Raw genomic sequence first — 26,290 nt, forward strand, 5'->3', positions numbered from 1 at the left:
CGCCGCTCGTTTTTCACCTCGGCGCGACTTTAATTTTTTTTTACTCGGTGGGATTATCCAATTTTCAGGTCCGTACCATAAAGTCGCTAAAGCGTGAACGCTGTAAAACGGCGGCTTCGGAAGCGCCGACGTGTTTGACTGGATCGCGGGAGGTCGACGCAAGGTTGTCAAACGTTTGTCCGACATATTGATCAAAATGCGCCGGCGGGGGAAATGAGAGGTCGCGAGGGTGAAGAACTAAATCAAAGGCGAATACTAACAGCGAGGTGGCGAGGTGTTGCCCGCGCCGCTTCGGAGGCAGCGCTCGGCTCGTATCAATTACGCTCAAAGTTGAGAAGTGACAAGCGAGCCAATTAGGGTTGCGGAGGCTGCAGGGCGAGGCGGCGTCCGCCGTCTTTCTCCGAGGTCACGGCCAACCGCGCGCACAAGTCGTAAAGCATTTTCTCCCATTTAACATGCATTATGGATGCTCTTTAATGAGGCCAGGTGATTCATTGTCGACAGCTTTTTACTTATGTGTGACCATGATTTCTTCTTCTTTTTTTTTTTTTTTCCCCCTCCCTCTCTCTTTCCTTTTCCCCCACTCCCAGAAAGCGCATTATTAATTCAGACGCAGCGACGCTTCACGGTTTGCCTTATTGATCACGGCGCTCCGGCTACTGACCGGGTGAGAGTGCAGTTTTGTTTTTTGTTTTTTTTCCTCCCGCATTATGATAAATACTCGGGCGGCAACGGTACAGTATTTTGCAGGAGGGTTATGTTGTGATCGGGAGAATGCCAGTTGATCAATATTTTGGAAAAAAAAAAAGGTGTTATTAATGGGAATAAGAAATGGATACATTTTTGTCATGTGAAATCGGACAGTGAAGGTCTCTATTTGATTGGTAGTATAAAAAAACAAAACACACATTCAAGTATTAATATTCAATTAAGCGATATCTATACTCCTGAAGTCATGTGACTAGACCGCTATTTGATCCAACTTTAGTCGTACGATACGATACGAGTCCATTATGATATTTAATTCAGCAGTATTCATAGTGGACACCAACACAAAATAACACGAGCGATTTGTAGTAGTGCAGTGGTGAAAATTACAAATATGATCATACAGTGCAGAATAATATCAATCCGATCCAACTGTATTGATACAGAATCATAACTGATTACAGTACGACACGACATTACTATGCGACACAGCTGAATCAATCCATCCATCCATTTTGCAACCAGCTTATCCTTACAAGGGTCACGGCTATCCCAGCTAGCTTCGGGCGAAAGGCAGACGACGCCCTGAACTGGTCGCCGGGCAGATGTCGACACCATCGCTGAGCGGGAATCGATCCCGTGCTGCCCGCACCAAAAGTCAGGCGCGTGTAACGCTACACCATCAGTGACTCTGAATCGATACAATAAGTGCAAATACAATACTGATATTTGAGACATCTGCATTAATATTGCAGTACAAGCAATAATGACCCATCCTGATATGACCAGCTGTGCTGATACAGTTCTGTAATCGATGATAACCGGTCACTGATATTTGACCATGTTTGGCGATCATAAGCGAGTAGAACAAAATATGGATTATTTCACCTACGTGTCTATATCATAACTATAACGCATAAGCAGCAACAACCCAATGCATCTGCATAGTGATATTTCATATTTGACCGAGCTGTATCAACGCTGCTGCCTAAGCAACAATAATACGATGAATCAGAACGTATAAATCCGGCAAAAGTGAGTCTATTTGATACATCAATATTTGAGTTTTGCTGTATTTTTTGAGGAAATCACCAGGGTTTGCGTTCAAGTCCCGCCCCCCAGAATTAAAGATGGCGGTCTTACTTTCTCCTTTAAATGAGTTATGTTTTGTTTGGCAAACCAGAATTTTGTGTGCGTGTATTTTCAGGTTGCCATCTGCCTCGCTCTCGCCGGAGCTCACTGCGGCGCCCCGGAACGACCCGCGACTTTAGCGAACGGTTCAACCTGGCCCGAGGCCCCGCGGTCTACCCCGAGCGCTATTCTCGTCGGTGCGGCGGTTTTCGCCGCGTACGCCGGCAAACGCGCTCGCCGGGGATGAGTCATGACTTATCGACGCTTCCTCCGGAGCCTCGCGGATCTGCCGGCTGCCGGCGACCCACGCACGGATCGGTAGCTGCCCGGATCTGGGGCCGACCCGCCTTCACGCGCACGACCACGTAAACGCCGCCATTGACCGTCTTAAATATCTCCATCAAGGCGAGGACGACTCATTCCCCTCAGGAGCGCTACGAGAGACTATTGTTGTCGGGGTGGGCTGCGGTGCCTTATATTCATCTTCTAGTACACAAGCTATAATAACACGGCACGTATCGTTGGACATAGGGCGAGAAAAACAGCTCCATAGTGATATTTGATCTAGTGTATCACTACGGTTTCATAATCAGTAGTGAAAATATGTCTTTGTAGACCTAGAGAAAGCCTATGACGGACTAGCAAGAGAGGAACTGTGATACTGCATGCGCAAGTCTGGTGTGGCGGAGATAAATGTCAGAATAGTACAGAATTTAAGGTGGAGGTGGGACTGCATCGGGGATCCGCGCTGAGCCCCTTCCTGTTTGCGGCAGTGAAAGCAGGGAGCAGGTGGAGGAACAATTAAAGATTGAGGCACGCACTGGAAAGGAGAGGAATGAAGATTAGCCGAAGTAAAAAAGAATATATGTGCGTGAATGAGAGGGGCGGTGGGGGAAGAGATGGCGAGGGCGGACGACTTCAAATACTTGGGGTCAGCAATAGAGAGCGATGGAGAGTGTGGTCAGGAAGTGAAGAAACGGGTCCAAGCGGGGTGGAACAGTTGGCGGAAGGTGTCTGGTGTTCCATGTGACAGAAGAGTCTCCGATGTACAGATTAGAGACGGTGGTACTGAAGAGACGACAGGAAGTAGAACTGGAGGTGGCAGAAATGAAAATGTTGAGGTTCTCGCTTGGGTCGGATTAGAAATGAGCTCATGAGAGGGAGAGCCAAAGTTGGAGGTTTTGGAGACGAGGCTCGAGAGAGCAGACTTGGATGGTTTGGACATGTCTGAGGAAATCGGTAGGCGGATGGCAAGGACGGAGCTGCCAAGGAAGAGAGAGCGAGAGGAAGACCAAAGAAAAGGTTGACGGATGTTGTGAGGGAGGACATGAGGACAGTGGAAGATGCACGAGATGGGCTTAGATGGGAAAAAGGTGACACGCTGTGGCGACCCCTGACGGGACAAGGCGAAAGGAAAACAAGATATACGCGATAACGATGTCACAATATCAATATTTGATCCAGCGGCATCTATGCGGTAGCGTAAGCAATATAAACCAGTAACCTGAGGAACGAATAAGTGTAAGAGATGCAACGCGTTCACAAATCAGCCGCCAGTGTACAAGCTACAAATTACGCTCGAGAATTTTTATTTTATTTTTTCCAACGAGCCAATTTGATCCGACATGTTTGCTTTGATGTAAAAACCAGCGGAAGATGTGACACGATGACGAGGTTTATTAAACAAAAACAAATAAAACCCCCCACGCAACTCGGGACTCCCCCGAAAGAGGCGAGACAAGAAAAAGGCCTTGATTGGCTCGGGAAAGAAAAACCAAAATAGAACAAACGGTACAGAACGGAGACGCGGCGGCGGGTTCGAGCGCAAAGACGAAGGTGCGAGGCGGGCGGCTAATGAGAGGACGAGGGGAGGTGAGGCGAGGCTGCCGGGAAAGTCAAAACTTCAGATCCAACGTGATTTCCACGCACACCCAAATTAGAGATGCGCCGTTCCGCCCACGTTGCGTAGCCCAATAGATGCCTGATTAGCGTAATCAAGTGATAATTCCTGCTGGAAAATTACTGCCAGGTTTTTGTCAGCGTTTTTGAAAAAAAATATTGCCATAGGCAGTCTCGAGCTGTTTCCCCAACATTCACCACCTGTTTAGAGTGTTTAGGATCATAGGAAAATAACAATGTTTAAAAAAAAAACTAACACTGCTCAAACTATGATTTAATTCAAATGTAATGCGCATAAAAACTTTCAGTCAACAATTAAATGCTAATTGTATGGTACTTAACGTGTAACTATGACGGCACAGTGAACGACTAATTAGAGCGTCCGCCTCACAGTTTTGAGGGCCGGGGTTCAAATCCCGGCCCCGCCTGTGTAGCGTTTGCATTGTTCTCCCCGTGCCTACGTGGGTTTTTCCCAGGTGCTGCGGTTTCCTCCCACACCCCAAAAATTGCAACTCCTAAATTCTCCTTAGGTGTGGTTGCGAGTGCAAATGCTCGTTTGATTCTCTGCGCCCTGCCATTGGCTTCCGACCGGTTCAGGGTTAGGTAGGCTCCAGCACTTCCGCGACCCTTGTGAGGATAAGCGGCTTAGAAAATGAACGGATGGATGACCGAGCTGCACTTAAGCAGGAGAGGTTCTTTAGTGAAGTAAACTTTGAAAAACACTGGCTTAGATTTGAGTACAAATACTGCGGAAGTACACACGTGCTGTACATGGACATGCATTGAAGATGAGCCATAACTTCCACTAACAACCCAGGCTAAAACTGAGCTCCTCCCCGACATATACAAAACTGAAGTCAGTCGCTGAAAACACGTGATCGAGGCAATATACAGAGACCATATAATCAAAAAAAAAATGACTTTGTGTACATATTTTAAACATGTACACGAAGTAAATATTCACCTCCTAATGGGAAACTGACGCAAATCCCTTTTTCTCAGTCTCGTGTGTTTCCCACGTGTCTGCAAAAGACCACGACGACTGCGGACGCGAGTCGGGGACATCGTGAGAGGTGCGTCCCATTTTTCTCCCGGCTGCGGCGCAGCGGCGGGGTCAAAGGTCGCAGCTCAATCACGTCCCACCGTAGCGCCCCTTGTCCATCATTTCTGCCCTCCATCCGTCCCTCTTCGGACTCTAATGGCTCCTCTTCGCCAGCATCCACCGGCCGTAATGGAATTATGCCCGAGAATGCATCCCGGCCGGCTCCCGTCTGTGTTTTCATTTTCTCCCTAAACTCATATCTTTCGCAAAGAGCCTGCAAAGCATTTAAGCCTACTAGCAGTAATAATAATAATAATAATAATCAGAATAAGTCTTATTTGCGATATGTGAAGACTGTTGACGTTGCATATAATGTACATGGGAACATTCTTACATTGTCACATTTTCGCAAAAATCAAAAATCAACCACATATTTTACGGGTTTCGGTTGATGTCGGCACAAATGTGAGTTATGGTTAGTGATGATATTCACAATTCCGCCTGCGCACTCAAGTCTCTTACCAGACTTTTCTCGTTTGGACACAGTAGGGCTTGTCCTTCCGGGATCCGGGAGCCGATAAAAATGCAGCGTCGTGCCGCAGCTGGGCGAGTCCTGCCAGGAACACAAGCGGGCGTCTAATTATGGGCCAGGGATCGAAACGAAGCCCGGCATAACGTTAGCATTTCGGATCACGTATTGTCGAGCTCGCCTGGTAACATATTATCGCAAATGTCATGGATAGAAGACTGCCTGGCGACCAGTTCAGGGTCGCTAGCTGGGATGGGCTCCAGCTCTCCCGTGACCCTTGTGAGGATGAGCGGTTTGGATAACGGACGGATGGATGGAGATACATGTACATACCGTGCCTTGTTAGCTCAAAATGCCACGGAGACACACGGAGCCTCATGTTGGTAGCATACGGTTGCGATTTTTTGGAAAGTAGCTAAGTACCTAGCCTCACTAGCTTACCCAACGTAGCCCACCAGTCCCACAGATTGAAAGGAAGCTTAGCATAATGTTAGCGTGGAAGATAATGCGCTAAATCCTCATCCTTGTCAGGTTACCTGGTGAAATTTGCCAGTCCGATTGACAAAATCAAAGCTTTGTGTCGGCAACGTTAACGCGAGTATTCTGGTTCACGCGGTATGTGGCTGGCCTCGTTACGAGAGCACAAACTCAGGTTGAAAAATAATGTAAGCCCCCGCCCTCCGCGACTACTAAGAATCAGCTCAGCATGCGCCACTTTACAGCCGCTCCACTCTTAACAGCGCTCATTTAGTTTTTCCATTATCTTATCATTTGTATTCTTCGGATGAATGCCGAGAAGTGTCCGGGTTTTTTTTTTTTTTTTTTGGGTGTGTGTGTGTGTGTTGCGAGGTTTTGTAGTCCGGCCACGTCTGGAAATCGTGACTACCCGGAGAAAGAAATGGAAGAAATCATTCCCGTTTCGCTCCACTCTGGAGAGTCAACAGGTAAGCAAAGCTGCGCTGCCCCGTGCAAAATTAATCCTCATGTCAAACTGCAAAAGTGTCTGGTTATGTTTGCGGCGGGTTCTCAGAGGCCCAAAGATAGATTAATACATAAATATCTATTAACAGGAAGTTAAAACATAGGGTGTGAAAAATACTTCTGAAGTGCAGTTATAAAAATTGACAATATCCCCCCCCCAAAAAAAAATGTTCTACATACCTACATTGGATGCCAAAAAAACAAGAAATGATTTTTCTTAACTAAAGATACAAATGAAAATTTTATGTACCGATGACAAAATGAACTAAAAATAATAAACCGTATATAGCAATGTTCTTTAATAATTGACAATATCGATATTGGTATATATCGATATCTTCTCTATACCGGTATTGCACATCACTAGCATAATTCAAGTATATTTCGTCTTTTTGTTTTATTTGCATTAGTTGAGAAAAGCCTTTTTTTTTTTTTTTTGGTTTTAAACAAAGATGTTATAAATAATAATTATTATTTTTTTTTTAGCTTTAATTGCTTAGTCGAGTGCATCCTTTCATTTCCTCCACATGAGTAGACACCAAATATTTGGGAAATAAGGGAACCAAATTCAGAGAGAAAAAGGGAAAAAAAAAAACTGTATGAAGTACTCATCGGGTGACAATTTCAGGAAATAACTCGAAATAATCAAAAGCTCGCGTCGTCGTCATAATTACGGCGACTTGATCACAACAGCGAAGCCAAAAAAAACAAAAACAAAAAACAAACAAACATCAGCGGTCGGCCAAGCTAAAAACAACAACGACGAGGATCCGTCCGGTAAATAAACGAGCGCTCGCCGCCGTTGGGACGGTGCGAAATCAATTAAGCTTTGGGGGTCCGTCGGGACGCGAGGGAGGATGTTTGCTGTCGCTCCCTGATAAGAATATGTTCTGCGCTTGATTTCCGGCCGTGACAAGAGCAAAATTATCGGCTGGCGCGGGCGGCACGAAGTGGCGGGGCCTGTGCCAGTTTTCTCAGCATCCAAGCCAACGGTTGGGGGGGGGGGGGGGGGGGGACTCTTGGCCTTGATTCATTCTGCTAAACATTTTTTTTTCAAGGATTACTGACAAATCTTGATCCAATTTTTAATGCCAAAGGAGGCAAACCGATGGCTGTTACAAGGTGGGTTATCCTGCCACTCACTGGTTGATGACAGACGGTGGGGGGTGGGGGGGGGGCATAATCCTTATGACACTGCCCGAATAGAAAAAAATTGTACCATTTTAGCAGCGTAGTTACATAATCACATCGTCCACTACCCAAACAATTGCATTGCAATTCCCGTTTAAAAATCTTATTAGCATATACTAGCATAGCTTAGCTACATGCAACATTGTGGGCTAAAATGGTATCATTGATAGATTTTAACCAAAAACAGTAAAAGAGCATTAAATTAAAAAAAACTAAATAGATCTGTTACATACAAATAAAAAGGGTAAATATTACATGTATATCATTCTTCATTGAAATTTGCCTAAATAGCAAACTAGCATGACTTCGCTACAGGCTACATTTCTACATACAATGTGTAATGTGATGCAACGTAAAATGTTACGACCATATGCACATATACTGTAGCATAAATAGCATTAGTTCAGCATAATATTGTAATATAATATATATAATACAATAGTTAGCCCTTAACACAGCAGTAGCAGATCAATTTAGTCGTAGTTTACATTTTTAACGTGAACACCTAAAATGTGTTTGTTTTCTGACCTTTTTAAATTGAACACAAGTAGAAACTAAAAACTTTCACATCAGTCATTTGGGCATTTTTAAATTGTGCCATATTTTCATTAAAATCACAGCAATCTTCACATTCCTGGATTTTCCATTTTCAGTGGGGAAATATGATTTGGTATCAACTGTAAAATATTTTTATCTCAGTACACATTTCTTCCACAAAGCGCCAACTGTTGGCCTGGCATGTGTATTACATATTTCAACCGTATTTGTACCAAATGAGAAAAATCAAACATGAGTTGGTTTTTTTTTTTTTTGTTCTTGGAAAACATTTGCTTAATTTTTTCTTTTCTTTTTCTCCTGCAAGCTTTAGACTTATTCTCTTGCAGAACCGGATCGACTCCCTCTTCCCCCCCCCCCCTCCGACCCAAAGATGAAAGAACCAGAGTCACTTTCATCCTCCTCGTCGCTCCGTCGTCAAGGTGCCCCCTCCGCCGTCTCCCCCGATAACCACCGCAATGTTTCAGTCGCGGGAAAAAAAAAAAAAAAAGACGATTTTTTTTTTTTTTTTTTACAATTTACGACGGGTCATTTTCATTCTCCTCGGGTGCCGGGAGTACACCGGGAAAGGGGGTCCATTTTCATTCTGTCCTTTGGAATTCAACCAGCCCCCCCCCCCCCCCCCTTGCCCGGATTACAGGCCGCACGGTCAACGGTTGCGGGAGAGAGAGAGGGCGATGATGAAACCGTTGTTTTGGAACGCGACTGCGATAAAACAAGCCTTCCCTCTCGTGGGTCGACTTAGCGCAACGCTCATCGTTTCGGAATATTTACACGCCTGGCTGTTAAACCGGGCACCTTTTGCCGCCTTTCTCCGACGTAAATAGCCCGGGGCCGCCGTTCTGTGTTTCCAAACGAGCTTTTGCGTGATATAGTATGCAAGAGATGCAAGCGGGCTCGCGGTGACGAACGCGCCCCCACTGAGGAATACAAGAAATTGTTCTAGTGATTCAAGTTTCATTTTTGTTTTTGTTTTTGGAAAGCGACGGCGTAAGATGAATTTCAGTATATTGCATATATTTGTCTACAAAATACAGAGAAACAATGACCACATTCACTACTACGGAGAATTTGGTCTTAGCTGAAGCTAGCATACATCTTAGCATAGAGACTGCAAGAGTTGAACTTGTCTGCGAGGCTGATGTGCTAACCACTAGTACTACATGAATACCGTAATTCCTGCCCTAGAGCACACCCGGTTACAAGCCTACCCGTGTACATATGTGTACATTTGTAAAGGAAATACCATTTGGTACATACATACGCCGCATCAGTGTAAAAGCTGCAAGTGCCACATTGAAACCAGAGATATTTACAAAGAAAGACGATAACTAACCCTAACCCTTTAAAAAAATACAAATAATAAAAAATAATAAAATAAATAGAAAATAAGATAATAAAGTAAAAAAAAAAAAAAAAAAAAGAAAGACGATACACTTAAAGAGTTTAACGCTAGCGCCGCGGTAACGCTAGCGCTAAGATTGGCGCCGCAATAACGCTAGCACTAAAGCTAGCGCCACGCTAACCCTAACAGGGCCGGTTAAAATAAAACTCACCTGTAAATATCACTGAGGCACGCCAGTAACACAGCAGCAACACGCTAGCGCAGCACTAACAATGCCGGTAAAAGTCACGGTCTCATTCTTACCTTTTCTGCTCGAGTGGCCCCTAGAAAAAATGCACAAATTAGTCGCATAAATCGCAGGGTGGAAAGCGTGTGAAAAAAGTCGCATCTTGTAGGCCGCAAATTACGGTAATTTCAAGGCGTTTGGGATGACTCCTTTTTATTTCCATACTTCAATATTTTGCCTACCACCGAAGTACGTAAAAGCCGACAGAATCAACACCGTCGTGATCGAAAACCCGTCGGAACGGCGCTCGATTGGAATTGGACCCTGTTGGACCGGCGGTGGAAATCCCGTGTCGCCGGCTAGCTAAGAAGCGCAGAAAATCCCACACAAAAGGTTGAAAGTTGCGGGCGTGATTTAATAATAAGAAGCGCTATATTCGGATTAACTACCTGCCTAATTCCCAATCCGCCGCCGAGGTGCGGATCGGACATAAAACGGAGCATTAAGGGCAACTTATATTCCTTTCCATTGGGATCCCATTAGACGTAATCTTGTTTAAGTCGGAAGCAGAGCAGGAAGTGGTTGCCCCCCCCCCCAACCCCTCCCCCTTACCTCCAGCGGGTGTCGCCCTGGGGGGAGGCCCCGCGGATAATTGCACGCCGCGGCGAGCCAATCGGCAAACATTACGGCGTCGCTGTGGAAGCTGATTAAAGTCATCCGCTAGCGTACAGTTCGTCTCCATTTTGTAGGATTTTATTACAAGAATAACTTGGAGAAAATGCGCTTATTTTTAGTCGCATTGCGCGTCTGTTGGGTGGGAGGAATACCGTATATTTCTTCGAAACATTTATTTTAATAATAACTGATTTTAGCTGAGCTTAAGCAATAAAATTAGCACATTTTATTTCAGTTCATTCAAATAATATTGGCTGATGTTAGTGGTGTATTAAAATTAATTTGCTTTTTGACGTTTCACAAAAATGCTATGCTGCTACTTAAAAAAAAAAAAAAAAAAAAAAAAAGATTGAGGGAATGATATTTATTTCTACAAACATTTACCGGAATAATAACCAATGTAAGAAGAGTATTACAATTCCTGAAAATTTTGTAGGACTTTATACAAATTTATCGAGCAGAAAACAAATAAAATACAAATATTGGAATAATAATTGAGGTAAGTGGTCGATATAGTAGGGCCATGTACAAAAGTAACATTTTAGATGAAAATGTATCAATTTGAAGCAACCCCTCATACAAATGCATTTTTTTAAAATAATCCTAGCGCATGATCAAAATTTACACCAACTTATTATTATTTTTTTTAAATATGATAAAACGGCCCTCACAAAGCTGGAAAAACGTCGGCCTCACAGTTCTGAGGACCCAAGTTCAATCCCGGACCAGCCTTTGTGGAGTTTGCATGTTCTCCCCGTGCCTGCGTGGGTTTTCTCCGGGTCCTCCCGTTTCCTTCCACACCCCCACCCCTCAAAAAAAAAATCATGCAACATTCATTGGAGACTCAGAATTGCCCGTAGGTGTGAATTTGGGTGTGATTGGTTGTTTCCATATGCCCTGCGATTGGCTGGCAACCACTCCAGGGTGTCCCCCCGCCTCCTGCCCGTTGACAGCTGGGATAGGCTACAGCACGGCCTGCTACCCTTGTGAGGATAAGCGGCTAAGAAAATGGATGGATAGACGATAAAACATGTAGTTGGGGTCTCGGGCCTTTTTTTTTTTTTTGTCCCAACACAATGCCACAATTTGTTTGCCACAATTGATAGCTGCTAATTTCGTAGGAATTGCTGCATAAATAAGCAAAAAGCGAGGGAGGGGGGGGGCGGGGGGCACGCCATATGTAACGATTGGACGCCGTCCCACCGAAGCACTCGCACTCACTCGCCAAGATGATGGACAAGCTGCTCGTAAAGTCTTTGATGGCCCATCATCGTCGCAAAGCTTTTTATTTTCATTCACGTGACTCCATCTCGCTGATTTATATTTCGCCCCCCCCCCCCCCCCCGCTAGCGCCTCGCCATTAGCAAATGTCATCTCGCGGCGCGAAGACTCGGAGGTGTGCGAGCGAGCGAGCTGTTGAATCAAATAGTCGTTCAGGGGAGGGAAAAGAGAATTTCGGCGGATTTTAGACAAGGAAAATGTGCTTCTGTGCAAAATGTCGATTAGGTGGGAGACGTTTATGTTTCCAAATACTTGTATTCCAGAAAATTGAACCGTCTTTGTGTTGTATTACAATTACTCCATTGAGTTGAATTTCAAACAAAAACAGCTGGTGGAAAAAGTATGAATTTTAAGTGTTGATTTAAAAATCTATTATTATTTGCGAGGCATTTTGTTTGCTGTATACTGGATTACAATTTACGTCACTATTGTAGGACTTTATGCAAATATTGTACAACTACTGAAAAATCTATTTTCAGTGTTTTGTCAAAAAAAAAAAAAAAAGATCTTGGGGGGGGGGGTTAATTTTATTTTAGGTAAGATTTCTCATGAAAATAATTCCAGTGGCAGGAAAATATATGTGTGTAGGTACGTAAAATAAAATGTCGTCTGATCATCTTTTGAATCAAAGGGATAAAACAGAGTCCGATTAAACTAAAACCGCACAAACGTGTTTGTTTTTTTTTTTTTTTTATTCTAAATAATGTTCACAGGACAGGGAGGAAAGGGTAAAGTGAACCCTTGGATTTAAAAATCATTTGACAATCTTGACAAAAATGGAGCCGCAAGATTCCTCGGCTAGCTAGTTTGAAAAGATTTCTGGAGGCCCGCCCCACAGCGTCTCGACTGCGTTTTCTACTGTGTTCTAGTCTATTCCATGTTTTGGATCCTTGTCCTGTTGCACCGCTCATCCTCATTTCAGCTTCAACGGTTGGAAAGACGGCCGCAAGTTTGCCTGCAAAATGTCTTGAACTTCTGAAATCATTTTTCCCATTGAGGACTGCACGCTGTCCAGGCCCCGAAGGCGAAAAGCACACCCATACCATGATGCGTCACGGTCGGGACAAGGTTTTCTACTGTGTTCTAGTCTATTCCATGTTTTGGATCCTTGTCCTGTTGCACCGCTCATCCTCATTTCAGCTTCAACGGTTGGAAAGACGGCCGCAAGTTTGCCTGCAAAATGTCTTGAACTTCTGAAATCATTTTTCCCATTGAGGACTGCACGCTGTCCAGGCCCCGAAGGCGAAAAGCACACCCATACCATGATGCGTCACGGTCGGGACAAGGTTTTGTACGTCGGTGTCCTGTGCCATTTTCCCTTGTTGTCATGCACGTGACGCCATGATCTCTTTAGAACTCGTTTCAAATAGCATCGAAGGATTAACTCTGGATTGCGCTATCTTTTTCATTTGAAAGAATTTTGGCTACGTCCTACGCAACGCCATCATCTCGCTTGACCACGTTTTAGCCCGTGTTAAATGATTGATACTGGTTTCACCATATTGCTCGGTTATTTGTGGTAGAAAATACATTTTCTCTCTCAATACGTCGAGGGAAAAAGCCCTTTTACTGGTCCGTTATTGGACCCTTCTGTTTGTGTTTCTAAAAATTTTTGGCGATGCGACTGTGTGTTTGTTTGTTTTTGTTGTTGTTTTTGCAAATGACCAACCACCCTGGCATTTTGAAGAAAGGCGAGCTAGCTCGCCTTGCTTGACGCAATCCAAATCTTGAGAGGGAGAAGAGGCCACGTCGCCGAGAGCCGGCTGCAATCGCAGAGATAAACCGACTGCTCGTCCTCGGGGACTGTCCGTCCCCTCCTTTAAAAAAATAAACTTTTTTAGACTGGACTTTCCGAGACCACACCAGAAGTGGGCGCACGTGCGAGACCGTCGCCGGTAGCCCGACAAGCTGCAAAAGAAGCACCCGTTCCCCGCTTGTCAAGTCATTCCTATTATTTTTTCTTTTTAATAATAATTCCCCTTACCCCCACTCCCCCCGGATCGCACCACGGCAAATTGAGCATCTGCATGGTTTGCCTGCCATTTCTGCAAGGTTTGCGCTTTTCCGTCACCGCCCCACCCCCCACGGCCGCGCAAAGAAATGGAGCGTTAACTACCTCTTTTACCTCAGTCCATACAATTTTGTGTTCTTATTTTTTTTTAAAACGATTCCAGGATGTGCCCGAGCCTTAAAACCCTAAAGTACCCCCCCCCTCCACCTCAGTGCAATCAATAACCACTCTCCAAAATAGCGCAATAATGCTGAACGACATGCGGCACAAAAGGTAATCAATACAAAACGAGCTACTCGAGAAAATATTGTGCACTCTTGTTACTATTGTGCAGACGGCAGAATTTCCTGAACAAAGCTGGATATTATTATACTGACAGTATCAAGGACTTAAGATAACATGAACCAGAATATTTTGGGGGGTGGGGAATAGTGAGACAATGTGGACCGGTCCACCCATCCATTTTTCTGTACAGCTGATCACATCAAGCTAGTATGATATTGGACACCCACTTCCGTCCTGACATTGTGAAATTACGATGATATATTTAGACAACAGTTATGTCGCCAATTAAAGTCAGAGTAAAAATCACACTCCGGTTTCCGACACTGTGCTATCACACGTGCAAGGCTTAAAGCATATCATCAGTCAAAGCCGTGTAAACACGAATTTATTCAGTCTGCGCTAAAAATTATGCCACGCTCGGTGATGTCACCATTTCGTCGATGCAACTGTATGAATAACACTAAAATACACACTTAAAAATAGGTATTGCTATCAAAACTACATATAATATTAAACACTTTGCCAAGAGGAGTCAGAAAAAGCGAGCTGGGAGCGTTTTGTTAAAGCCCCAAGTTGCGAAAGTGTAACTCGTCATCCCGGTGGCGGCCATGTTGTCACTGACGTCTCATGCAGTCCGAACTGCAATGGCAGACGAATAAGAGCGATTTTCGGATTTTTCTGACGCCCCTGAATTTATTCTAAATTCACACGTAACATATGCTATAAACTGTGAGACAAACCAGTCTCCCCATCCCCAAAGAAAAAAAAATATATCTAAGTTTGAAAAGCGGAAGACACGCCTACCTGTCATTTGGAACTCACACGTGCAATCCATTTTTCACGACGAACCGGGTCTTTTGGAAACGTGTCAAGAGTGAATGCATCCTCCCGAGTGTTTCAGGAAAATCCAGCATCACAACGAGCCTGCATTTTGGCTAACATGCAGAAAAAAAAAATCGATTTATTTTTCGCAGGTGCAAGAAATAAAGACACTCGATCCCGATGCTGTAGTTGGCTACAAAAAACGTCACTTCCTGGTTCTAAACTCAAAACAGTCGAGTGAATTTTCATGCCAGGAAATGAAGAAAAAAATAGATATACGGCAACATTCTCATGATTCCTTTCAGGCTGATATTTTATTTTATTTGTATGAACAAAAATTTCAAAATTAAACCAAAGCTGACCAAGCTCGTACCATGTTTGGTCAAATCACGGGGGGGTGTTTTCCTTAGCTACCCCTTAATTGTGTTTTATACAACCTGCAACCATTTGAATTTTAGAGAGGATAATATCATCGGCAGTTTCATATCAGTTATAAAAATGAATATGAGCGTCACATATTTTTTTTTGGGGGGGGGGCATTTATTTGGTTATTGTTATATTAATGGTATGCTGCTCCACTAAACTTGACGATATTGCTCGTGCACTTACGTCATCAAAACAAGTCACTGGCCGGAAGTGTCGATCAAGCGAAACATTCTGCAACGCGAAAAGACGGCGTGAAAATATGTCTTATATCTTATATTAAACATTTAGAAGGCGATAATAAATGAAGGTACGTGGAAACCTGGCATAGAGGACCCATATTTAATGCGGAAGTCGATATTTTCGCAGATGAGAAATTGGACCCGTCAACCCGCTTCCGCTGGATCTCCACGTGGATCTGGTGAGTAAATCGTCGACATTTACACGGAATATACCAAGAACAATATTTAAATAAATGACCCCCGCTTTTACACGCATTTATTAATTATGATTGAAAACAAAAAAAAGACAGCAAGTCGGCTCCTTTATTTTTTTAAACCTAAAATTATTTTTTTAATTCCCTGATCCATTTTCTTAAAAGTACTGTCGATTTTTTTTTTAATTTAAAATGTTTTGAAATTATTCGCTTTTTTTAAACACCACATAAATTATGCAGTAAGTGGAAAAATACAAATTCCGAGCATCCTTCGCCTACTGTGTACTGTACCAGTTCTCGACTGAAAATTTCAATTATTATTATTTTTTTTAAAGACCACCTTCTATCCATCCATCGGGACGCTCGTTGTGACGTCCCAGAGGCAGCCCGCTCCCTCTCACCTCCCCCCCCCCCCCAATCGGGCATCTCCGTAAATGTGTAACGCAAGATGACAGCTCATCATCATCATCATCATCATCATAATCCTTATGATCAGCCATGTTGAGAGACCCATTCATACGCGTTTGGTCTCGCTGCGCTGTGCATTTTTATATACTAATGGTGTCGTTCTCATGGACGGGGGCGGGTTGCCGGGTGGTGATGGGGGGGGGGGGCGTTGATTGACAGGCGAGAGAGGGAGCGCAGTAGCGCGCAGCTCGCTCCCTCAGTCCTGCTCGGAACCAGATCCTGCGTGGATGTTGCGAAGGAGCTTTTCCCCGACCGACTGGAACATAAGCGATCGAAGCGTTTCCTTTTTTCTTTTTTTCATGGAATAAATGACTTTTTTTTTTAAAGACCACCTTCTATCCATCCATCGGGACGCTCGTTGTGACGTCCCAGAGGCAGCCCGCTCCCTCTCACCCCCCCCCCCCCCATCGGGCATCTCCGTAAATGTGTAACGCAAGATGACAGCTCATCATCATCATCATCATCATCATAATCCTTATGATCAGCCATGTTGAGAGACCCATTCATACGCGTTTGGTCTCGCTGCGCTGTGCATTTTTATATACTAATGGTGTCGTTCTCATGGACGGGGGCGGGTTGCCGGGTGGTGATGGGGGGGGGGGGCGTTGATTGACAGGCGAGAGAGGGAGCGCAGTAGCGCGCAGCTCGCTCCCTCAGTCCTGCTCGGAACCAGATCCTGCGTGGATGTTGCGAAGGAGCTTTTCCCCGACCGACTGGAACATAAGCGATCGAAGCGTTTCCTTTTTTCATTTTTTCATGGAATAAATGACTTTTTTTTTTTAAAGTGTAAAAGGAATTGTGATTTTTTTTTTTCTTTTTTTTTTTTTTTAAATATTTTTTTTCAGAACATTCCCTGCGGAATAACCGCGCCGATCCAGCAGCAGGCGGTACCGTTTGCGGCAGAAGCCGAGCGAGCACGAAGTTCCGCGCAAATGGAGTAAAAGCGACGTCTGCGGGACTCGCGCGGCTCGGATGCCTTCGCCCCCCTCCGTGGACGTAATGCGCTCATTCTCCGCGGGACGCTGACCGGCCGACGTGGGGGGAAACATGGACACCTCTTCAGAACTCGAAGACGGGACCCGCCACAAGAACCAGGTGCGTCCGGCTGGATGTGGATCAAAAAGATTTATGCGTGTGTGTGCGCGCGGGCGACGCTGGTAATAAAGTGCGGACGTCATTTTCAGCCGCCCTCCGTATCCATATTCATCCGTCATCCGTCATATTCCTCCGGGTGATGGCACCCGCGCTTTGAGGTGCCCAGTCAGCATCTCGCCACAACTCCCGTTGCGGGCGACGAGCTCCGGGGGATTTAGGAAGGGGGGGGACACACACAAAATTAAGCTCCCACAAACTATTAAATATGAAAGCTGTACATAATATATAAAATATACATATAGTTATTCACGTGAAACCAATTGTAGATGGTTTTTTTTTTCCCCTCATCATGACTTTGGAGTTTTAAGTGATTAACGCTTCACGTTTGACGCATTGAAACAACAGGGGGCGCCATTTCCCCCCTCAATTTTTTTTTTTTCCAAAGTATGTATTTTTCTGCACCCGATATTGGTCTTAGAAGTTTTCCACAAGGTCATCATCGGCATACGCTCGGACCGCAGGCTCGCACATATCTCACGGCACTGATGCACCCCCCCCCCCCCACACCCGTTAAAAAAAATATATATTTTTTGAGCTTATTGCTCTAATCATCCTCCGCACAAGACGCCGCCTCTGAGTCATTTGTGGACATGCTGATAATTCATAATTCCAGCCCCGCAAACGCAGAGAATCAACAGAATTATTCATCCCCGCCCCCTCCCCGATCGATATTCCACCCGCCGTCGGGAAAAATTCCCGCAACGAATTCCACGCAGATCGTAGCACTTACCTTGTGACGTCCAATCACGTTGCTGTGATGTCACTCCAGTGCCGCTGTCAGCCTCCAGGGGGCGCATGTTCACAGTAATTACCGACTGCTGTGTGATTCAATTACATTTTTTTGTCAAAGGCATTTTTCGACTCATCTGTCGGCATTCGCACCGACCCCCCCCCCTTCACTCATTTGTCACTTGTACTTTTTGTGAGCAATTTTGGCAAATTCTGCCAAGTTTCCCGCTGACGTCCGCCCGCCTCCTCGTCAAAATTAAAAAAAAAAAAAAAAAAGGGGGGGGGGCATCCTGAGCCGCCCGTCAATGCGTATCGACTCCGAACTTAAGAGGTGATTTGTCACGTTTGACGTCCGGCGTAACCGAGACGCTTCTCCGGAGACGTCGATCAATGGCCAAGCAGGAAATGAGCGCGGCGACGTTTCCAGCGTCGTCTGAATGGTACACGCCTTGGGGGGGTTTAAATTCAGCGGGACAAGAAATATGACAACATATTTGTCACCGTTTGACTCGGGAAACAGCTCTGAGATGCAAAACAAGTACGTATGTAAAGTCGTGTCATGTCATCCTAAAATATACGCAGAACCTGAAAGAATTTGAAGTTACCCGGAAGTAAATTTAGTAATTTTGGGCCTCGTCATCGACGTATATTTCTATTTTTAGCACAGCATGTCAGCCATTTTTGTGGAGTGTCTTTTCATTGAGCTTTGTTATTGCAAAAACTAAAGAAAATGCAGTATTAATTATGTCAAAAAATGCCTAGACAGAGCGTTTTGGAGGGCAAATGATCATTTTTTGGGGGGGAAAAACAACTTGTCGGCCATTTTTGTAGCATATTGCACGCTGCTTGAAAACAAAAATTGGTGCCCGAATTTTGTAGAAATGATGGCAAAAACAGCAGTTTTTAGGGCACATTTATTGAGCAGGTCGGCCATTTTTGTGGAATGTGTTTTCATTTGAGCTTTGTTATTGCAAAAAGTAAAGAAAATGAAGCATCAACTATGTCAAAAAATGGCCAGACGGAAGGATTTGGAGGGCAAATGATCAATTTTTTGGGGGGAAAAAACAACTTGTCGGCCATTTTTGTAGTATATTGGATGCTGCTTAAAAACAAAAATTGGCACCCGAAAATTGTCAAAATTTTTCCAAAAAAGCATTTTTTAAGCCACATTTATTGAGCAGATCAGCCATTTTTGTGGAGTCTCTTTTCATTGAGCTTTGTTATTGCAAAAACTAAAGAAAATGAAGCATCAATTATGTCAAGAAATGCCCAGACGGAGTGTTTTGGAAGGGCAAATGATCTTTTTTTTTTTTTTTTTAAAACAGCTTGTCGGCCATTTTTGTGGAATAGGTTCCCGTTGCCATGGCTACAATGTAACCCAAACTTGGTTGAACTGCAGCTAAAATTTTGAACATTGTATTGTGTGTTGGCCATTTTTGTGGAATGTATTGTTCCATGACGGTGCACGTAAAAATCTTCGTTGAAATGAATGGATTGCATGAATCTGTTCGAGCCACCCAAAAACAACATTTTTGTGAGAGGAATCTATAATATTATACTTTATTTTCAAGAGAGTTAAAAGAATTCAGCAATGTGCACATCACGATTCGTTCTTTGAGAAAGCTTTTGGGGTGCGTGACTTGGCCACCGGGGGTCAGTATAGTGCAACCATGCCGCCACGTATGAAGAAGACTTTCACAACTACTGCAATATAAGAGATTGAAGTAAGATGCACTCTTTTTTTATAAATAATATATGCCTGTGAGTATTGTATATATCTGGCTGCATGTGTTGCTGCACCATTGCTTGAATTGTTTAAATACCGCCACATAGGTGCTATCCGTTAGCCGGTCTATGGCACTTTGAGATGGTCATCATCGAACTCAGCAGACTTTACTCAGGCAAGGCTGTTTTTGTTTTAAATAGTTTAATTCACTTTGTTTGATGTTTACTTTGACACAAAAGTTCAGTTTGAAGCCTCTATTGGAAAGAATTGTCGCTAGTTTTATCTACCAAACTGTCGCCTATTGTCAAGGGAGCAGAATTGGACACGATATCGCGTTGGAATATGAAATATTTGCTCGCAAGTCAAAGCAGAAAAAAATCAGGTCACTCGTATATTAAGGTGACCTGTATATATATATATCAATATACAATAAAGTTTTATATACACATAAATTACGGATAATATCTGTTATTTATTCAGGGAAGGAATAAGGTATGAATGTAGTTACATAAAAATAAAAGTATTTTTTCTTTTGAAGCTTCCGATTTTTAACAAAAAAAAATTTGAGTACGAAGGAAGAGGGAACATTTTTGTTCATTTGATTATTATTATTAAAATACTTGTGTACATGAAAGGAAAAATCTAAATATTGAATTTTATTACTGAGCACAAGTCTTTAAAAATACCTAAATAATATAAATATATAATTATAAAAGTATAAATAGATTTTTAACAAAAAAAATTTTTGAGTACGAAGGAACAGGGAACATTTTTGTTCATTTGATTATTATTATTAAAATACTTGTTCATGAAAGGAAAAATCAAAATATTGAATTTTATTACTGAGCACAAGTCTTTAAAAATACCTAAATAATATAAATATATAATTCTAAAAGTCTAAATAGATTTTTAAAATAAATAAATTATATATATATATTACCAAGCGGAAAACGGCTAGAATTTTTCAAGATTTAATTAACGCATTTTCTTTTCTAAATAGAAGCGATTTCTGGAACATTTATTCCGTCCGGGACCGAAGGAAGGAAAAAGAAAAGGGGAAAAAAAGGCAGCTCGCCATTGAGATGAGGAACAACGATGAGCGACTAAATGAGGCTTTAATACGCCGAGTGGCGCGAGCGCGAGGATGAAAGGCGAGGATGCATCCCGCAACACCCCGACGCTCCCTCGGGGGGACGCCGCCGGGTCGGCCGTTTCCCCATCACACGCTTCTGCTATAAACTGTACGACGGAAGCTCTTTTTTTTTTTTTTCCGGGGGGCGGGGGGCACATCTCACCGCATCGGAGCCACCGGCGCTCTTCTTGTTTTGACGCCATCCCGACTCTGCATATTTGATTCGCCACCGGAGGTGCGCCGTCGACCCCCCCCCCCCCCCCCTCCCCGGTGCCCCCCGCCAATTAAGACTCGAAAGTCTGCCGGGTCAGCTAACGTCGCTAATTGAGACGGAAAGACGCAAACGCGGCTCGTCAGCCGGCGCGACTTTTCGGATTTGCGCTCTCGGGTCGCGGGGGGAAAACATCACGCCGAAAGTCACAAATGGAATTTTTATTTTATTCCTTCAGACCACTGCAAACTCCAGAAATTTGACGTGGAAAAAAATCAGAAAATACAAATCTTAGGTACTCTGATTGTTCTGAACTCCCATTTCCACGCCCAAGTGGAATCGATCCCACGCAGCCCACTGAAGACTTGCTGACCAATTAGGCCACGAAGACCAACCACATAGTTTTCTGCCGCTCCCTCGGTCTCTCCTCCTCCATTTTTACTTGGCCTACTGTCCGTTTTTTGTTTTTTTTTTAATGTGTGCATATTTCACGTTGAATTCCCCCCCCCCCCCCCATTGTGCTCTCAAGTAGCTCGCTCCCGGACGACGGCGCTCAAGTCGTCTCGGCATTGTTCCGCGGCGACTCTCTGCGCTCAGCAGGGAGCTCTCGTTTCAAATAATAATGCATTTGAAAAAAAAAAATAATAATCCAAGGCGAGCAGGATGGTGCATTGGCGCAAGTGACAGTCGGGACCCAAACCACCTGAAGGCGGCGGGAGACGACCCTCTTGTCCACCGTGGTGAACCCCACGTCCAGGTTCTGAGCCGGGGGGGGGCAATGAGTACTCACTCACTGTGGGCAACTGCAGTGAAGTAGCGAGTCCAACCTTTCACAAGAGGACTGGTACCAGACCCCAACTGGTGTGCAGAGGCGAGTCTTGACAATATCTAGTCGGAACTTCTGGATCTCGCACACCGGCTCGGGCTCCTTCCCTGCTTGAGAGGTGGATCCGATCGCCGAGGTCCCAGCCTCGGCCACCGCCCAGTTCGCATTGCGTGCGAGCCCACGGGAAAGGGGGACCCACGTTGCCCTTTTGGGACCGTGATCACGGGTGCCGGCTCGGCTTGCCTCAGGGCCCGGTTCCAGAGGGGCGCCCCCCCCCCCCCCTTGACCCGCAACTGGGCAAGGGAAACCTCCACCCATTTATGTTTTTCATCATAGGAGTCTTATGCCATCCTCGGTCTGGTCCCTCACCTGTCATGGGTGACCCTAACAGGGGGCGTGAACCCCCCCGAAAACTTAGCCCCGAAGATCATTGGGACGCGCAAAGCCGAAAGCACTCCGAACAAATCCCAACTTTTCCAAAACTCCTTGAAATCAATAACACCCCCACAAACAAACATTTCAAGGGGTGCATCATCATCGATCATACAAATTACACACATAAATACCACAAAAAGGTCGGGGGTTCTCAAAGTGCGGACCTTGGGGCCACACGAGGTCCCCCAGAGAACAGGAAGGGCCCCTTGCTGTAGATTTTCCAGATTAAGCAGTATTATTGCGGCAAAAATAGTCGCTCATTTGTTATCTTATTATATTGCACGTCAAAAAGAGCTGTTTGAAAATTTAAGTCTTGAAAAATTGGTGAAATTGTAAAGAAAAAGGAAATCACAATCAAACTAAAGTCAATTTTGATATTTTCTTTATTTCTACTTTTTCTGTCTGCTGTTGCGGAGAAGCCACAAAGTACAATAGTGACACGAAATATTGTAGTGACGGAAATTGGTGTCAGAAGCGGGATGCGAGTGTGGCTTTGTGTATGTTTCTGTGTACGTTATTTTCAAAGCTCATTTTGATAACTTGGGGAAATTTTATGTTCACGTAGAAAAATGCCAAAATACTACTTTTTTTTTTCCATAATTGTGGCTAAGTGGAATAGTATGTAGCGTAGTTTCCGCATTATAAGGCGATATTCAATAAATGGCCTATTGTAAGACTTTATTTCATATCTATAAAGCGCACCGGATTATAAGGCGCACTTGTACTCAAATACAGAACGGATCCCCGAACAATCGACTGAAGTACTTTCCACCATTGTCGTAATACCACCAAATTTTCAACAGGGTCTCGTGGTGGCGGTTCAGGTGTGGCTAGCAAAATGTCTGAAGCGCGTCGATTCCGCATCCGATTTCGCGCGGCGCAAAATCAGGGTCGCCGGCGTGAAAACGCCGCCGCCGGCCGTCGCTCTCTATATTTATGCTCCTTACGACGCCCGTCAGCCGGCGAGCTCCGCAAACCGTCCGGGACGCTCGAGGCGAGCATCAAATCCGCCCGACTTGCTGACTCGGCTCGCAAATTACAGCATGTGATACTCAAAACGACCCCCCCCCCCCCCCCCGAAAAAAAATGGCGGAAATTGAAAGCGTCTGCGTTAAAGCCCTCGCCGGATGACGGGATGCCCGAAACATTTGTCAAGCGCTGGAGAGCACGTAAAGTCGGTGCCCAGCTAATAATTTACTTGTCAATCACTTCTGCTTGAGAGAATAGAAATATTTTGTTGCACAATACCAACAAACATACAAGGGAAAAAAATAATAATCATCTGGAAAAAAAAAAAAAAAGAGGAAGCAATAGCTAAGCAAACGAAGAGAAATGTATCATGTAAATGACAATGAGCTGGGATCAAATCCTCCAATTAAAAATAAAGTAAATTGTAAATATAAATTGCATGGCGGACAATAATAAAAAAATTATAAATATACATTTTGAATTAAATAAGATGTCATAAATGATTAAAATGAATACATTTCAATAACTGACAAAAGATGACGCAGACAAAAAAAGTTTTTTTCCCAAATAGTAAAAAAAAAAAAAAAGTACTCAAAATAATAAAAAATAATAATAATCTGAAAAAAAGGAAGCAAAACGAAGAAAAATATATCATGTAAATGACAATGATCTGGGATCAAATCCTCCAATTAAAAATAAAGTAAATTGTAAATATAAAGTGCATGGCGGACAATAATAAAAAAATTATAAATATACATTTTGAATTAAATAAGATGTCATAAATGATTAAAATAAATACATTTCAATAACTGACAAAAGATGACGCAGACAAAAAAAGTTTTTTTCCAAATAGTAAAAAAAAAGAAAAAGTACTCAAAATAATAAAAAAATAATAATAATCTGGGAAAAAAGGAAGCAAAACGAAAAAAAATATATCATGTAAATGACAATGAGCTGGGATCAAATCCTCCAATTAAAAATAGAGTAAATTATAAATATAAATTGCATGGCAGACAATAATAAAAAAAGGAAAAATATACATATAAATGTACATTATGAGTTAAATAAGATGTCATAAATGATTAAAATAAATACATTTCAATAACTGACAAAAGATGACCCAGACAAAAAAAGTTTTTTTCCAAAAAGTAAAAAAAAAAGTACTCAAAATAATTTACAAAAAATAACGAAAAGGAACATAAGATAAAACGCATATGATAAACGCGTTTAAAAAAAAGGTGTCAAACTCAAGGCCCGGGGGCCAGATCTGGCCCGCCACATCATTTTAAGTGGCCCACTAAGGCAAATCTAGTTTAACTTCCATGATTCTTGTGAAAATCAGTACCAAAATTTAAAATTCTCATTTTACAAGCATTTTTGTGTGATCAAACATGAACAGCGGTTGGAAAACCCCATTACCTCTTGATTTTTGGTTCCAAAACTGATTTGTAAATGTGCAAATATGATGAGGTGATTAAATACTGTATTTTTATGGTTTAATCCTCATGATGACCCTCCGAGGGGAAAACGTAAGTACAACGTGGCCCGTGGTTTTCCAAACCAGGAAAAGTGGGCCTACCCGCTTGATGCTAAAATCGGAACAGAACTTTGATTTCGACCGCCATTCACCATCCAAGCGACAACAATGGCGTTAGGCCGCACGAGCCGCCAGCGGCCCACTCGGGCGCCGAAATCGCGCATCCCCGAATCTCGCTCATCAACAAACACGAAGATCCTGCGAACAAATATCCAGCGTTGGGGAGACGTCCACGTCCCCTTTTTGTTGCCATGCAAATGAAGAGACGCCGAAAAGGCCGACCATGACGGCCTCTGAATTGTTTCCGCCGGCTCCAATTAGCGCCGACGGGCGCGACGGCGGCGTCTACAATTCTGTTTGTCTGTCTATCTGTTTGTCTATCTATCTATCTATCTATCTATCTATCTATCTATCTATCTATCTATCTATCTATCTATCTATCTATCTATCTATCTATCTATCTATCTATCTATCTATCTATCTATCTATCTAGCGATTTGTAACAACAAAAACAAACAAACAAAAAACGTTTTGGCTAACGTGCACAGCATGCTGGGATTTTTTTTTCATTTTTTTTTTTTTTTTTTCCTGATCCTTTTTGACAAATTTATTCAGCGCCTGCGCCGATGTGGGTTGACGTTGTTGTTTAGAAAGGAATAAAAATAAAGCCGGGACATGTGCTTAGCTCTGTTAGCTTAGCTGGTTAAGATTAGCACAGATCAGGCTAGCAGCGTCGCGCTCTCATTTTAGCTAATGAGGACAAATGGCGTCGCATTATTTCACTTTTAATACACGTAGACCGCTTACTTTTGAGCACATTTGTTTTTGAGCGACTAAAATGACAACGCGCATGACCGCGTTGATTTTTTTTTTTTTTTTTTTTTAATTCCGAGCCTGTTTTTGTTCAAGTTAAATTAGATATGGTAAAGGTTGGGGAGCGGAGGTGGGGGCAGTGGGGTCAACGCTAGTAACTAATAAGGGAATTAATTAGATCCAGCGAATCACGGACGATCCGTGTAATCGGGCGTTAATCATGCGGCCGGATCTGGAGCAGAAGAACGCGAGTTTGCGTTTTTTTTTTTTTTTTGCAGGACAATTGCGGCGGAATAATTCGCGCCACAGCATCTGTTGACGTCGGGACTTTGGCATCTGCCCCATTGTTTGCCGAACGGCGGCGGCGGCGGCGGCTCTTTTGTGTCATCACGGCGAGCTTTTTTTCTTTTTTTTTTTTTTTTTTTGCTCTTTAACTTTCTTTCCCGCCGCCGCAGGATTGCTTCTCCTCGCCGCTCCAAATGGGGCAATTTGCCGCAGTCAAACGCCATCATCATCGCTTTAACGGCGTCTCGATGAACTCGCTCGCGATGAGCCCTTTTGAGGAGCTCCCCGAATGCGAGTGGCGTGGAAAGAAAACGCAAAATGGACGCCGTCCCCAACGTAATGCCCTGAAACTCATTCCGACGTGAGATTGCGTCGATCATAACAGAAGCACCGAGGAGAAGTCTCGAGGATTTGAACAGGAAGTCGGCCATTTTGGTCTGAAGCGGCCATTTTAGAGCAAACTC

The 26,290-nt window shown here is 43.7% G+C and overlaps 1 protein-coding gene across 2 annotated transcripts in view; it reads left to right on the top strand.

Annotated features, from left to right (window-relative positions):
- Positions 1–15,300: 15,300 nt before the first annotated feature.
- fibcd1b (fibrinogen C domain containing 1b) overlaps positions 15,301–26,290 on the top strand; it is a 103,409-nt gene continuing 92,419 nt past the window's right edge. For both annotated transcript variants that reach the window (XM_061801763.1, XM_061801764.1), the window contains exons 1-2: positions 15,301–15,525; positions 16,854–17,103. In XM_061801763.1, the coding sequence (XP_061657747.1) occupies positions 17,056–17,103 (48 nt within the window). In that variant the 5' untranslated portion in view covers positions 15,301–15,525; positions 16,854–17,055. The remainder of the gene's footprint in view (positions 15,526–16,853; positions 17,104–26,290) is intronic.

Source organism: Syngnathoides biaculeatus, chromosome 17 (genome assembly GCF_019802595.1).
Source record: "Syngnathoides biaculeatus isolate LvHL_M chromosome 17, ASM1980259v1, whole genome shotgun sequence".
Classification (NCBI taxonomy): Eukaryota; Metazoa; Chordata; class Actinopteri; order Syngnathiformes; family Syngnathidae; genus Syngnathoides; species Syngnathoides biaculeatus.